Genomic DNA, 15,587 nt, shown 5'->3' with positions numbered 1-15,587 from the left:
GTGTGGTATTCACGACATTTTTGGAGGATTTGCCGTACAGTAAAGATCTGGTCCGTTGTCGATCGGCCGTCAACGAAGCCGGCTTGATAACTTCCCACGAACTCGTTTACTACGGGTGACAGACGACGGAAGATAATCTGGGATAATACTTTGTAGGCCGCATTTAGAATGGTGATCGCTCGAAAGTTCTCACAATCTAACTTGTCGCCTTTCTTGTAGATGGGGCAGATTACCCCTTCCTTCCACTCCTCCGGTAGCTGTTCTGTTTCCCAGATTGTGCCTATCAGCCGGTGCAGACAAATGGCCAGCCTTTCCGGACCCATCTTTATGAGTTCAGCTCCGATACCATCCTTACCAGCAGCTTTATTGTTCTTGAGCTGGTGAATGGCATCCTTAACCTCCCTCAAAGTGGGGGCTGGTTGGTTTCCATCTTCCGCAGTACTGACGAAGGCATTTCCTCCGTTGTCGCGTCCTTCATTGCCTGTGCTCTCAGCACCATTCAGGTGCTCGTCGAAGTGCTGCTTCCACCTTTCGATCACCTCACGCTCGTCCGTCAGAATGCTCCCATCCTTATCCCTGCACATCTCGGCTCGCGGCACGAAGCCGTTGCGGGATGCGTTGAGCTTCTGATAGAACCTACGCGTTTCCTGAGACCGGCACAGCTGTTCCATCTCCACGCACTCCGTTTCCTCCAGGCGGCGTTTTTTCTCCCGAAAGAGGCGGGTCTGCTGTTGCCGTTTCCGTTTATAGCGTTCCACGTTCTGCCGGGTCCCTTGCTGCAGCATGACCGCCCGCGCTGCATTCTTCTCCTTCAAAACCTCCTGGCACTCCTCGTCGAACCATTCGTTCCGTCGACTCCGTCCCACGTACCCGACGTTGCTCTCGTTGATGGCTGCTTTTACTGTTCTCCAGCAGTCCTCAAGAGGGGCTTCGTCCAGCTCACCCTCTTCCGGTAATGCAGCCTCGAGTTGCTGCGCGTATGCCGCTGCGACATCCGGTTGCTTGAGCCGCTCTAGGTCATACCGGGGCGGCCGTCGGTACCGTACGTTGTTAACGACGGAGAGTTTTGGGCGCAGTTTGACCATCACCAGATAGTGGTCAGAGTCGATGTTAGCGCCACGATAGGTCCTGACGTCGATAATGTCGGAGAAGTGCCGACCATCAATCAGAACGTGGTCGATTTGCGATTCTGTCTGCTGTGGTGATCTCCAGGTGTATCGATACGGAAGGCTGTGCTGGAAGTAGGTGCTACGAATGGCCATATTCTTGGAGGCGGCAAAATCAATTAGTCGTAGGCCGTTTTCGTTCGTCAGCCGGTGGGCGCTGAATTTTCCAATCGTCGGTCTGAATTCCTCCTCCTGGCCAACCTGAGCGTTTAGATCTCCTATGATGATTTTGACGTCGTGGCTTGGGCAACTATCGTACTCGCGTTCAAGCTGCGCGTAAAAAGCGTTTTTATCATCATCAGTGCTTCCGGAGTGAGGGCTGTGCACGTTTATTATGCTGAAGTTGAAGAACCGGCCTTTGATCCTCAACTTGCACATTCTCTCATTGATCGGCCACCACCCGATCACGCGCCTCTGCATATCACCCATCACTATGAAAGCTGTTCCCAGCTCATGTGTATTGCCGCAGCTCTGGTAGATGGTATGGTTACCTCTAAACGTTCGCACCATTGATCCCTTCCAACACACTTCGTGCAACGCTACGATGCCGAATCCACGGTCCTTTAGCACGTCGGCGAGTATGCGTGTGCTCCCGATGAAGTTGAGAGATTTACAGTTCCACGTACCGAGCTTCCAATCACTAGTCCTTTTACGTCGCTGTGGTCTTCGCCGATTGTCCCGGTTCGTATTCTCTCGTTGATTATTCGTTGCTTGATTTTTTACGGCTGGCTTGCAGGGCCTGACACCAACCCCCTAGATTTCCGGAGGACCATTCCCCCTAAATGTTCGGAGGACCATAGTGCGCAGTTTAGCTTAGAGTCCTTCTCTGGCACTCGGACGATGATCAGCCGCCCCTGACATGGGGAACAGACGCTGTTGTGAGCCGCTCCTAACATGGAGTACAGACGCTCAAGGTTTGCAGAAGCAAAAGTCCAAAGTTCTTTCCAGTAATTTCTTAAGAAAATTGTAAATTTCCTAGGAATTTCAGTAGGGATTATTATAAAAGTTTTATCAGTGAATACTTCAAGAAATTGTTCGGGCATTTGTCTAGAGATTACCGCATGCTGTAAATCGTTATCTTTATTATTGATATTGACATACTTAACTTGTTCGATTAAAATTATTTATCATAAAGTTCATGTTTCTTGGATTAATAATCACGTAATAAAACATCTGGAGTGTGGAGAGCTAGATCCCACCGACATCGCTTCAGCCTCCCTTAGGATTGTTTTCAGGATTCTATTTTTTTCTTTAGAAATTCCTCCACCTTGCAAAAGCATTAGAGTAAGGTGGGGCAAAAGTTCCACCTTAGTGATATAATCAAAGTTTCCAGGAAAACAATAGCAGATGAAACAAAACAAATACCATACAGCGAATCTTCAACATATTGGGTATAATTTTGCTGAACAAATTTGTGTCAAAATATTTACTCATTTTTAGTTATAATAGTTTCAAAATTGATTGTCTTAAACGATCTTTTGCCCCACCGGTGGGGCAACAGTTCGAATCTAGCGTGGGGCAAAAGTTCGTTGGCTGAAACACAACATATCATACTTTTATGACAGGCATACTTTATACCAGCCGTAAACTTATGTTTGCCGAAAAATACACATTAAATTTTTATCAAAAAAAAAGACCAAAACAGGGTTAATTGTAATACACCCAAAAATAGCAGTTTTTTTTCAAAACTAAGTATTTTTTGTCACATTTTTCTCACGATCAGGAAAATTTAGCTAAATTTGAAGATAATATGTGAATTTCAGGCAATTTGAAATTTTTTCCGTGAGTTTATACATAGGTCGAACTTTTGCCCCGCAGATTCGGACTTTTGTCCCGCTATGGGCCAAACATTGTTTCCAAGCATTTATGTAAAAACTAATACACGTCAAAGCATCCTTATGATAGGCCTAGAAACGCCCTTACATAAAATATTGAAAAATATTCTATCTTCATTTGGTTCCATGCATTGGAAGTTTGACCACATATTACAATATTCCTATTTCCAAATGTCAATCGATTTTTATGATATTTAGAGTGAAAGTCTCTTACTTGAATAGCATTCGAATCACCATGACATTTCTAAGTTCTTAGTTTATTTTGAATTGAGAATTACTATAGGCATTCCCAAATTATTTCTATACAAATTTTCTAAACGAATTTAAATACTAATTTGTTTTGATTTTTTTGCAGTGATTCAATCCAGAATTACTCTAGTAATTGCTCGCAGGAGTATTCCAATGATATTTTGAGAGGGATTTTCATTTTTTTTAAATTCCTTCAGCGAATATTACCTTAAATTTCTGTAAGGTATGCGCACATGATTCATTAAGGACTCCTTTAGTAATATGTACTTCCAGTTATGCTCACAGGATTTTTCCCTAAATTTATTTTCGGGATTTTCTCTAGAATTCCTTCGAAAAATTTCTGCAGATAGTGTTCCAGGATGGCCTGAGATGATTTCTCCATAAATCCTTTGCAAGGTGGTTTCTAAATCCGCTTGAATTTCTTCAGAGGCTTCATTGTGAACAACATTGTACATTTCAGTAAGGATTATTCTAGGAATTCATTTCGGAAGTCTTTCACAAGATTCTCAAAGGATTCATCTAGCTGCTCCAGCCAAGATGACTCTAGAATTTTTTCAGACAATCCTCTACAGATTCCTAAAAGAATCGTTATTTACATGCAAGAGTTGAAGACGAGTTTTTTTTTATTTTTTTTCTTTAGATATTTACTATGAGTTCACAAAAATTTGTAGAGTTTTATGCATTCTTCAACGACTTCATAATGATGATGTTGAAAATGATAATTGTGATTTACTGACACAATGATCATTTTCAAAATCATCATTATAAAGTCGTTGAAGAATGCATTTAAAACACACTTGTGCAGTCTTGGGAACTGTGACCACAATTCACCACAGTTCATCGATTCTGCCATTCCACCAAAACACAAAGCAGCAGCAGCATCAATATGTACCATCAGGCGTTGCGCTGCCAACGGTTCACACACTGCTTGACTGTTTTTGTCTCTCCACTATGACCATTTTCGGGCAGCCATTCCAAGCTGAATGATTGAAAAAAGTGTTAAATCATTCAATCGCTAATATTTTGCTTGTGTTTTCAACTAATTGAAATCTATTAGCTCTAACAGAAAGACCACAATCATTCCGTTACGATACATATAAACAAGTTCAATTTCATACTGCCTTTATCGAGCAAAAATGCAAAACCCCGAAAACCGCAAAAATCGTGTCACCACTGTGCTCGAGTCATTTCGCATTCGGGGTTGAAAAACGTTAGGAAGAAGAAGATTACATTTTTGAAGAGCCGTGACATTTTTTTGTTTTGAACCGTCATGGTTTGCTTTGGATTTTGATGGTCGTGTAGAAAGATGTAAATGTAGAGGCGGTAAATGTTTGCTCCAGTACTTTTCTCATCCCTGCACTTGTGACATGTATAAATTCGGAAATCGATCTCAGTAAACGGATTTCCGAGAATTCAACAGCTGAGATTTTGGTAATTATTTGCCGAGATTTACAGAGAGCGTTCGCCGAGATCATGGTTAAATTTTTGACTGAGATACGGTATTGAAAAATACCGATATCTCAATTGTTGAGTTCTCGAGGAATGGTTTTGCCGAGGTCGGTGCAATAATTTAAGTGTGTTCAATGATGTACCCCGTGAGGTGAGAAGCTATGTTGCAACTACGAATATGGACTTTTAGTCATTTCCGCAAGTTGCTAGATGGAACAAAACTCCCCCTGTATAAACCACCGATCCAACGAAGCAACTGAAGGAGTACCTCCCAAGACCGTAGAAGATGGAACTGTGTAATACGTTCATGTTTGGCCTGAGGCTACAAGCTCTAAAGGAAGTATTTTTGGTTACTGGAATACCTTGTTCTTTTCGTTTGAATCAATCAGAACCATAAAGTTTAGCGGTTGGAAGATTTAAATCCCGTAGCACATCACAAAAAAGATGTAGGTACTTACGGTTCCGCATACACGCCAACCACTAAGTTGTTTCTTGTGTGAGATAACCAGAGAGACAAGATTACTTTAACGTTGTATTGTTCGGAATCAAAAGTAACACATATACAACCTGGATTTTTTTTTTCTGTTCTTTTACACATATCACTCTTATCAATTCAAACAGCTAGTTTCAACCCAAAATTAACAAATAACACCATTTCAGTACTCGAAATCGAGCGAAATGATGACATCCGAGTTCTCCGCAATCCAGAGCAAGTACGGAGTAACTCGAGTGAAAACTGCCGGCCACCCGGAGTTGCATCCCAAGATGGAGTTGTAGGCGAAAAGTCCTATCAGCGTAGTCCTGCCATCGGGATCAGCCACCGTCAGGGGACCTCCCTGGTCACCGTGGCACGGTGAACCCATGTCGGTTGCGACGCAGATTTGATTCTCGGTAATCCATCCCGGGAATCGGACGGCGCAGTTGAGATTGGAGATGACCGGCAAACTTACCCGGCGCAGATCATTCAGTGGAAGAACCTCCGGAGCGTTTTGGAACAGGGCACCCCATCCGGATGCAGTTGCCAGTTGGTTGAGGAAAGGAGACTGCAGTTGACGCATGTTGGGCAGACGAACCGGTCGGATGGTTGCTGAGGAAGGAAGAGAGTACAGTAGTGATGATCGATTTTCCGGAGCTCGCTTGCTACATACCACTGACGGTAGTGGGTCTCTGCAAACGCAACAGAGCAATATCATTTTGCCATGCTTCCGCATCGTAGCCCGCGTGAACGCGCACTTCAGCAACCATTACAGGATCAGCAATATTGCTCATATTCGAAGCGCCCAGAGCTACAGTAATCGGAACTGGTTCACTACAATAGGATATATCCAATCAATTGGTATCAACTCGTTTGAATTCGATAACTTACAGGATCAGACAACTTGCCGTTGTCACGACGAAGTTTACGGAAACCAGGGTTCCACCACACCATCGCGTACCGATTGGTCCTTGTACGATGACTCCGGCAGCATATGGGATATCAGTTGGCAGCACCACCTCACCGCCCGTAATTCTCTGACTGGATTCTTTGACCAATGATTCGATGTTAGGAAGTTCTTGTGCAATTGGCAACTTAATAATCCTGGCACTTGGAACGCTGTAGGCAGTACTCAGGCTACCCAAAGCCAGAAGCACCGTCAGTGTCACGAGCTTACGCATTGTGGAATCTCTATCGTAACCGATTATGCCACCGTGCAATCGGATTTTGCTGAATATAACTAAGGGCTAATCATGTCTCAAGTTTGTATTTATACAATTTGAAAGATAATAATCTGCCTGCAGAAGTGATTAGCTTCTGAAAACAAACGGCAAAGATAAAGAGCATGCGGAAATAAGGTCATCACGGAAAAAATACACATGTCCATACAGTCATGGATACAAAGTTTTGATTTATTTGGAAGACGTCCCTATTGATGACACATACGCTATCTTGATTGCCTTAATGAAGATCCATCGCTCAATTTTCTATCGGAACATTGGTGTGCTGTGTTATCCATTCGAGATAAGACCCAACTCGCGTATAGACTGCAGGCGATCCCTTCTCGCAACCATCTACGGAACCATAAGAGACGATTCCAATCTGCAATGAATCACACGTTAGTGAAGAGTACAGTATTCGTTACCACGCTACAATTTTTCACCAGAGTAGTCTTTCCATTCAGATTGGCTCTCAAAGGGCCTCCCGAATCTCCTTGACAAGCATTTCGACCTTTATCTCCGGAGACACAAACGTGGAAATGTCGAATCATGTCTTGGAACACCTTGCCACAAACGTCGTTGGATATCACAGGATTATTAGTGTATCGTAGTTCTAGTTTTACGCTGCCTGTGATCTCGACATACTCTTCCCCACTCAAAGCTCCCCATCCAGAAACGGTAGCATCAGTATTCGCTAGATCCAGTAGAGCTTCTTTTTTGTTGGGGAGACGAATCGGCTGAATTTTATCTAAAACGAAAAACGATGTCGCCACTGGTTACTCTTATTCACACAAAAAAATCAACAATGACTCACTGGAAAACGCAAGCGCTTTAGTCAATCGTACAATGGCGATGTCGTTCACAACTTCTACCGGATCGTACAACGGATGCACCAATATATCGTGAAAGGTAACTTTGATCTCCACGGCTTGATCATCGCTTGGAATACTGATTACATTGGTTCCCACAATGACCGTGGCGTCGATCGCTCCATCTGAGCAATGGGCAGCAGTCAACACATAAGTCGAAGAAATGATCGCTCCTCCACATAGAACACCAGAACCATCCAGAAAGTTGATCAAAATCGCTGCTTGATACGGAAACTGTTGCTTCTCGGCAATTGTACCACCGGCGATCTTGGAACCTCCGATGCTCGCCTCGCTTACAACGACCTCCTTCCGATAGTCCAAATTAGGCAGCCTTATCCAGAACCTGGACATTTCCATCCATCCGGTGTCACCTTGAAGGGCAGTCATAGGTACACCGTGAACTCGGCAAAGGGTCAAGGTCGCCAGGAAGGCGAATAGAACGAACGATTTGATCATTGCGCGACGCGTGTTGAACCAGTACTTGGATGCGCAACTCGGTAATGATGTTGTTTTATCGAATTCTACCGGAACCGATATCTTCGAATGAGACGTTTTGTTGTGCTCTTTGTCCAAGAGACAGTATGTGGCGGGAGATAGATGAACATGTTCGATTGGAATCTGTCGAGATAAGAACGTTTTCACTGTAGTGATTCCCAGTGCCCTGCTAGGTTGGCGGAGAAATTCCTATCTAAGTCGAATGTAGGGCGACCAGCTGTAGGTTCATGGGTTGTCCAATGACTCATGGGTAATGTAACGAGACAATCTAAATATATTCTGACTATGATGGGACAATGACACATTCGCTTTCGTCCCATATCGACACATTTTGTCACTAGCTGGTGGGTACCAATCGATTAGGTTTTCAGCTCAAACGGATGTTTCGTTCTCTAGATCCCTGCTCTTGAAAATTTGAATTTTGCCTTCGATTCATCTTCACTTTAAATCAGATCTTGCTTCTAGTGGATTACGAAATCACCTTTTGCGTTATGCGATGCTTATATGTGCAAAGTTTCACGTATAAGATGTCGCGAAAAGACCTTATACGTACAAAAGTGGAGGCGATATACGTGCATATTTTATAAGATGAAACATAACATGTAATGCGAGTGTGTAGATTTTCTTGCGAATTAGTTTGTACTCTTATGCGACTTAATTTATGATAACAAAATTTATTTGACATCTGCTACGGATTGATCCGACTAACTTTGTACAAGAATACGGGACGAAATGGAATGTAGTTATGAACTCAGAAAACAGCGTTTTATGCGAGGAAATTCATCGATCAAACCATTTCATCCACCATGTAGTGCGGAAGTGATGCAGATTGTACAAATAAGCAACTTTGTTCATATACTGCTATGCGACTTCTGGTTGTCTGGGTTCCTTGTCCATTTACCATATATGAATTTTGGGTTATGCTTGAACGGTCCTGGAGCGATCATGTCTACCATCCCAAGTAACACAACTTGTTTTATAAATGAATAAAATACTTGATTCTTACAAATTGGTATGTTTTGTGGTGTATATGGATGACTTTATTTTGTACACTTATATCACCGAAACAGCGCAAAAAATGGCGGCTTATAAAACATCTTTCATGTCATAGAAGATGTTTCCCAATACATCATTAGAACATACAATTATGTGTTAAAGATGTACTACATAGCATCACTAATACTTACTTGTTATAGTGAAGCTAAGAAGATGTATTGTTTTACAAATTACATCTATTTTTGTTTTGATAGCATCATTTCAAAACAAAATCAAAATAATGAAAGCGAATGTTTTTTTTTTTCTCTTCGCGAATTGCTTGTGGTGATTATTAACTTTTCTTCTGTTGATTCCCAATAGTGTACTCAAACTGTGTGCGGCTCCAGATTTATTGTGAAATGCACAATTTTATTAATTGTAAATCCATGCGCCTCAATGAAATGGAAAAACAAAACAAACTATCCTGAAAATATGTGTGTCATCATAGAATTTTTCATCGTATCAATTCCCAATGTCAGAAACACAATATGGAGTCTTCCTCACGAAGCCTGCAGTGCCGTCAAAAAATGTTCGGATGTTTATATTCTAAACTATTTTATGAAAATCATGTTACTAAGAACATCCACATTAATATCAATCGAACTACCCTGAATAACACACTACTTGTGGATAATCACAATGTGTTTATTGCGCTCACTTCTCAAATTAACACTCGGACAGCATAAATCAAACGACTTTATATACTGTGCCGTGGCAATTTTTTGGACCGTCAATGTTGCCCCCGGCAAATTTTTACTTTGCATTTGTACGTGCCACGTGGCAAATGAAGCACTTGTATAGTTTGTTTGAACAACGTATTTAAGACGTAAAAATAACATGCATAAATCTCAAACCATCAAGTTGGCTCAAACAGGTGTTTGTAATGCGCTACTGGCGTTTTACTTAGCATTTCATTTTCAAGAAAGGTAATGAAGTCATATACTTGTATAATCAACGTATTCAATACGCATCAGAAACATATGTTTGTTTGATTGAAAGTTGTGAGGCAACTTGTAATCATCAAACCTTACAATGACTGTATTTCACCACAAGATGTTTTTCAATAGGATTATTATACTGTTGTAACACATCATACGTCAATCTCGAATAGCATCGAATGCAATCGCTGTAGCTCAGCTGTGATGACGATGGACTTCAAAGAATAACAGAGCATGTGCTACTGTATAGATTGCTTGCATTTATATTGGTGAACAATCTCGGCTCCACTGTGCATTACTTGGTGGTGTAGTGATAAGGTGTTGACTTCTGAATCCAAAGGTCACGTGTTCGAGACCGGGTGAAAACTTTTTTTTAATTTTCATCAATTTTTTGTGGCATCGTATGTCTGATTGTAAAAGTGTGGAAAAGTCGTGCTTAGATAGCCTCCACTTTGATAGGTGTAAAATGGTTTGTAAAGTTTATACCAGCTGAAAATTGTCTTTTTGTCACCTTAAAAATTAACATTCAAAACTTTGATCGTCATATGGGAGTGGGGTAGAAAGGCCCGGGTCAATATGAACAACTTGCCTGATGTTAATGCATCTTCATGGTGTTTGAATGTTATTGAAAACTAGTTCAAAATACTTTTTAGCGCATACATTTCGATAACGTAAACATGTGCGGTTTAAATCTTATAAAAGTTATATTAACGCTCATGAAGCAATAATAATACCTAGACCCTTTGCTTTATTTCTAATTCATGATCTTGCATGACATGTTTTTCGAATACTGTACTATATCTCATATATAACACAAGATGTTATATAATTCTCAAATAGAGCTTCAATATAACAATATATCATTAATGCTGCACAAAAAGATGTATTTGGTGTTACTTGGGATATACTGTGAACCAATTAACGTTCAAGGATCCGTCATCGCAATCATCATCATCGTCGAAAACTCAATAGCAGTTTTTCTGTTCAAAGCTGAAATTTATTCTACGAAAATGTGTTCACTATGTTTCGGTTAGAGAATAGAATACTGTGAACACATTTTCATGATTTTGTACAAAAAAAAACTGCTTTTGAAAATTCTCAAATTGATAACGGATCCTGCCTCCTCAAAGTATAATCCACTTGGATTTTGGCCGCACAATTGAGCTGTAAAGAAAAAATAGAAGAACTTTATGATATTTTTTTTCCAACTTCTCGTTGAAAACCCCCCCTTAGTACTTATGTTGCGGAGGGTCGTGGGTTCGAATCCCATCGGTCGAGGATCTTTTCGAATTGGAAATTGTATCGACTTCCCAGAGCATAGGGTAGGGAAACATGGTCCAATACGCTCTGATTGGATAAAATGGCTCGATTTATTGGAACATTCCTAGAACGTTTCAATTTGTATTCTTTCCCGAACAATGTTAAAATATGTCTATCCAATATTTGCCACTTATAGATTTTCCATTAATTTCCGGGTGGAATTCAACAATGCTTCACTTTTTTGCCTAAGTCCTAAGCTTTTTCGATGATTTTATTAACGAATAAGCGTTTCTATGCCATGAAGCAAACTCATGGGGCAGCTTGGTTGCTGACTATACGTTATCCATACTAAATGGCATTCTACCACATCTTTTTGGTCATTTTGAACCACCCCCATTTTTCAATCAACTATTCGACACGATTTTAAACAGTAAAAAAGGTCACACTTGGTAAATGTTTTCATGGTGATAGTTAAAAAAAATTGTAAAGTTACTGTAAAGGCTTCGAATGGCCTTAAAATGTGGATCTTTTTAAGAGAAAACGACACAAATCCTTTAAGTAGCATTTTGGACCATTTACTCCTATCGTCGTGCTTTTCTCCAAGATACACATACGCAAAAATGGTCAATAGCAAAAAAGCTCTCAGTTAATAAATGTGCAAGAGCTCATTAGAACACATGAAAAGAGGACTATTTCCCATTTGGGACGTTACACCCAGGAAGAATAAGAAGAAGAAGACTATTGTTTTCCTTATCTGTGATCTTTTTTCCACAATTCATCTAGGGTTGGTCTACCTGTTATGGACATAGGGGTTCCCTATTTCTCCATACATACATGATTACTTGAATGTCTTCAAATTTTGAAAGGTTTTGTGTGTTTTGGTAGTAAAATTTAATATATTTCTTGATGGTAAGACAATCAAAAAGATTTTTCTTTTGAATTATAGACGCTTTAACCATAGCAGGTCATTCGCGTCTGAATATCAAATAGATTTAAAATGTGGAAGTTACCGAAATTTATTATTAGTCCAAATAGGAAGCCACTATGTCAATAACTAATACACTTTCCAAGCGCATTGGAAAACAACCTCAATTTTCAATCACAGCCACTTTTAGTTTGGCCAAATTTTTGCACTTCTCCCAATCAATGTGCGGTTTTTAGTGGCAGTTGATGACAGGTTCATCAAGACTTTTGAGAACTCGCAATCAAAGCCAGCTGTTTCCTCTCTCTTACGGTAAAACAAATGATAGGAAAATAGTCAAAAGTTTTCTCAAAGACAAAATCCTTTTTAAATGTTTAAAATATTTGTTTCTGTTTTTTTGTTTGTTTTTTTTTTGTATTTTGTAATATTATAGAAATAAACAATAAAAACAAATTTCCCGCAAAATTTATCGATATTTTGTTAATGATTTATCCTCATAATTTGTACAAACATTACTATAAACTGTTTCTGTTTCGCAGCCATTCATTGATTTATAGAAGGTTGCTTGTTAGATTTCGCATAGAAACTTCAAAACACTTTCTAAAGGCTTTATTTGGGTGTTTACTATGTTTTGCAAATATCTCAGAAGCCTGACCACTTTGAAAGATAGTGTCTTCGACAAAGTTGTTCAGTAATTCAAGGACCACCAAAGTTGGAATTAACATTTGGCACCATGCAGTGCTAGTATGCATGAAACTTTTGTTTTGCGGGTATATCAGGAGTCTGACCACTTAGAAAAATGGTGTCTTCGTCAGAGATGTTCAGTCATTCAAGGGCTTCAGTGTTGCGATGGATCTTCTTCGTGAACAATGATCGACGCATCTTCGCGATCCAACATTCGCCAAAATTCATTTTTCATATTTGCGTCACGAAGAGTATCGCAAAAAGCGAACGGATGCAACGCCGAAGAAGCAAAATTAACACACCGATAAGCGGTTCGCGAAGCCTTTCCACTCGTAGGATTAATTTATCCACGCGCTGTTCATTCTCGTGATTCATTGCAAGGTTGCTTCACTGAGACAAAAAAAAACTTAATAATTACTTAAGGAATAATTATGATCTGGCGCCACAACGATTATTGTTGAAATTTTTAAGTTTTACTTATGATTTTGGTGAAGAATTTGATTACTAAATTTCATAAGTTAGTCAATGAAAATCTGTAACTAACTCAATGATAATTGCTTAATTAAAATTATCAATCATTATTAATGTTTGCCTTTCTTTCCAGGCGTCCACAAAAATTGACATGTCTTGATCACGGCATAAAAAATTAACAAGGCAGGCTCTTCACGGCGCAAGTATGCATGCAACTTTTCTTCTGTAGGTATCTTAGAATCCTGACCTCTTAGAAAGTATAAACAATGATAGCCTTCGACCTACTGAACAACTTTGCAGGAGACCTTATCTGTCAAAGTGGCAAGGATCCTGAAATATCCGTAAAACAAAACTTTGTGTTCACTAGCACCACACACATTTTTGTCAGTATACTGGTATACATATGGTAACTGTTGGTTAGCTCAGAGAGGAGCCTTCCTGAGACTCCCTGAAACATGAACTCAGGGTCGGCATGCTTATTCACTACAGTCTTTCGCAAGGCAGGGAATGATCGCACTGTCACACATAAAAACACAAGCTACATTTATTTCGGACTTTTCCGACTATTGCTATCCAGGCTTGAGAACTGTGATCACAATTTGCCACAGTTCATCGATTCTGCCAGTCAACCAAAACACAAAGCAACAGCAGCATCAATACCATCAGGTGTTGCGCTGCCAACGGTTCACACACTGTTTGACTGTTTTTGTCTCTCCACTATGACCGTTTTCGGGCAGCCATCTCGAGGTGAATGATTGGAAAAAATGTAAAATAATTCAATCGCTAATATTTCGCTTGTGTTTTCAACTAATTGATATCTATTAGCGTTAACAGCAAGAGCACAATCATTCCATTGCGATACATATAAACAAGTTCAATTTCATGCTGCCTTTATCGAGCAAAAATGCAAAACCCCGAAAAACGGAAAAATCGTGTCACCACTGTGCTCGAGTCATTTCGCATTCGGGTTTGAAAAAACGTTGGGAAGAAGAAGATTACAGTTTAGAAGAGCCGTGACATTTTTTGTTTTGAACGGTCATGGTTTGCTTCGGATTTTGATGGTCGTGTAGAAAAATGTGAATGTCGAGGTGGTAAATGTTTGCTACATTTCTCATCCCTGATTGCTATCTATCGACTGTTGCCCAATTCTACACCACACACATCCTGCTCCATATAGACCAATATGACGATCTACACGGAAGGCGAGAACGGATTGTCGAGAAGGCAGTTCGGATTCCGTAAAAAGACTTCGACGGTGGATGCTATTCGGGCAGTCATCGCGTGCGCGGAGAAAGCGTCCAAACAGAAGAGGAGAGGCAATCGATACTGCCAGTTGGGCTATCGCCGCAGCCCTACACAGAATGCGGGTTCCCGGGAACGTAACCGAGATAAGCTGGCAGGTACGTTCCGGCTCTTGGCTATACGGGTGGCGAGTGCCTACCGAGTACCGCAGTGTGCGTCATCGCCGGAATGATCCCTATCTGCATCACTCTGGCACATTGCATGCTACCAGTAAAGGGACACTAGGAATACCATTAGGTTGGACACAATGGCTAGGTAGCAGCAGGAGTGGAATAACTCGGAGAAAGGAAGGTGGACCCACATGCTCATTCCTAACGTGTCAGTGTGGACGAACAGAAAACATGGAGAAGTTAACTTCTTCCTGACCCAGTTTCTGTCAGGCCATCAATGCGTCCGGAAATATCTGCACAGATTCGGACACGCAGAATCTCCACATTGTCCGGCCTGTCCAAATATCGAAAAGACACCGGAGCATGTTATATTCCACTGCCCTCGCTTCAGGGATATACGAAGCGAGATGATGCCAGAAACCGCAAGCGTCCTAAATCCGGACAACATCGTGCAGAACATGTGCCAGCATGAAATCACCTAAAATGCAGTGAACAGAGGAATAACGGCGATTATGTCGTTGCTGCAAAGGAGATGGCGTGAAGACCAGAGAGCTCCGGGTCACGATCGGAGTAGGCTAGATTCTCCGTCGAGGACTAGGCCGAGTAGAGCGGGCGTAGCGTAGTATCAGTTAAAAGTCGTCGGGCGCCTGAAAACTGGAAGCCATCCTCCAACCGGAATTGCAAAACTAACCCTGGCACTTGGCCGACCAACGTCAAGTCAGAGTAGGCTGAGTCCACCGCCGGGGTCTAACTGAGTAATTCGCGAAATGACACCGGCAAATGGTCGTCGGGGCGCCTGTGAACCGGAAGTTTCCCTCCACCGGAATCGCAGGACCGACCTCGGCATCTGCCCGGATAGCATCGGTTCGGGAGATCTTCCGCCGCCGGGGAAATTTTCGTCGGAGTAGGATAGATCCACCGCCGGGGACTACTCTGAGTAGTACGTAGCGTATCACCGGCTTGAGTTGTCGGAGCGCCAGTGAACCGGAAGCCATCCTCCAACCGGAATCACTGGACCGACTTCGGCACTCTACTGGCCAGTATCGAAGCATGAAGAAGCGCGTATCCGGAGTAGGCTAGCTCCACCACTAGAGGCTGAGATTGACG

At 41.4% G+C, this 15,587-nt stretch overlaps 1 protein-coding gene across 1 annotated transcript; it reads right to left on the bottom strand.

Annotated features, from left to right (window-relative positions):
* Positions 1–5,266: 5,266 nt before the first annotated feature.
* On the bottom strand, positions 5,267–7,740 carry LOC5570268 (transmembrane protease serine 9). Its single transcript, XM_001658999.2, has 6 exons — positions 7,209–7,740; positions 6,838–7,142; positions 6,657–6,776; positions 6,066–6,421; positions 5,848–6,008; positions 5,267–5,786 (listed from the first exon to the last, which is right to left on the bottom strand). Exons 1-6 carry the CDS (start codon positions 7,717–7,719, stop codon positions 5,356–5,358), a joined length of 1,884 nt encoding a protein of 627 aa, XP_001659049.2. The 5' UTR covers positions 7,720–7,740; the 3' UTR covers positions 5,267–5,355.
* Between the last annotated feature and the right edge of the window lie 7,847 nt (positions 7,741–15,587).

The sequence above is a fragment of the Aedes aegypti genome, chromosome 2 (assembly GCF_002204515.2).
Source record: "Aedes aegypti strain LVP_AGWG chromosome 2, AaegL5.0 Primary Assembly, whole genome shotgun sequence".
Lineage (NCBI taxonomy): Eukaryota > Metazoa > Arthropoda > Insecta > Diptera > Culicidae > Aedes > Aedes aegypti.
This window is presented reverse-complemented; position numbering and strand designations above follow the sequence as displayed.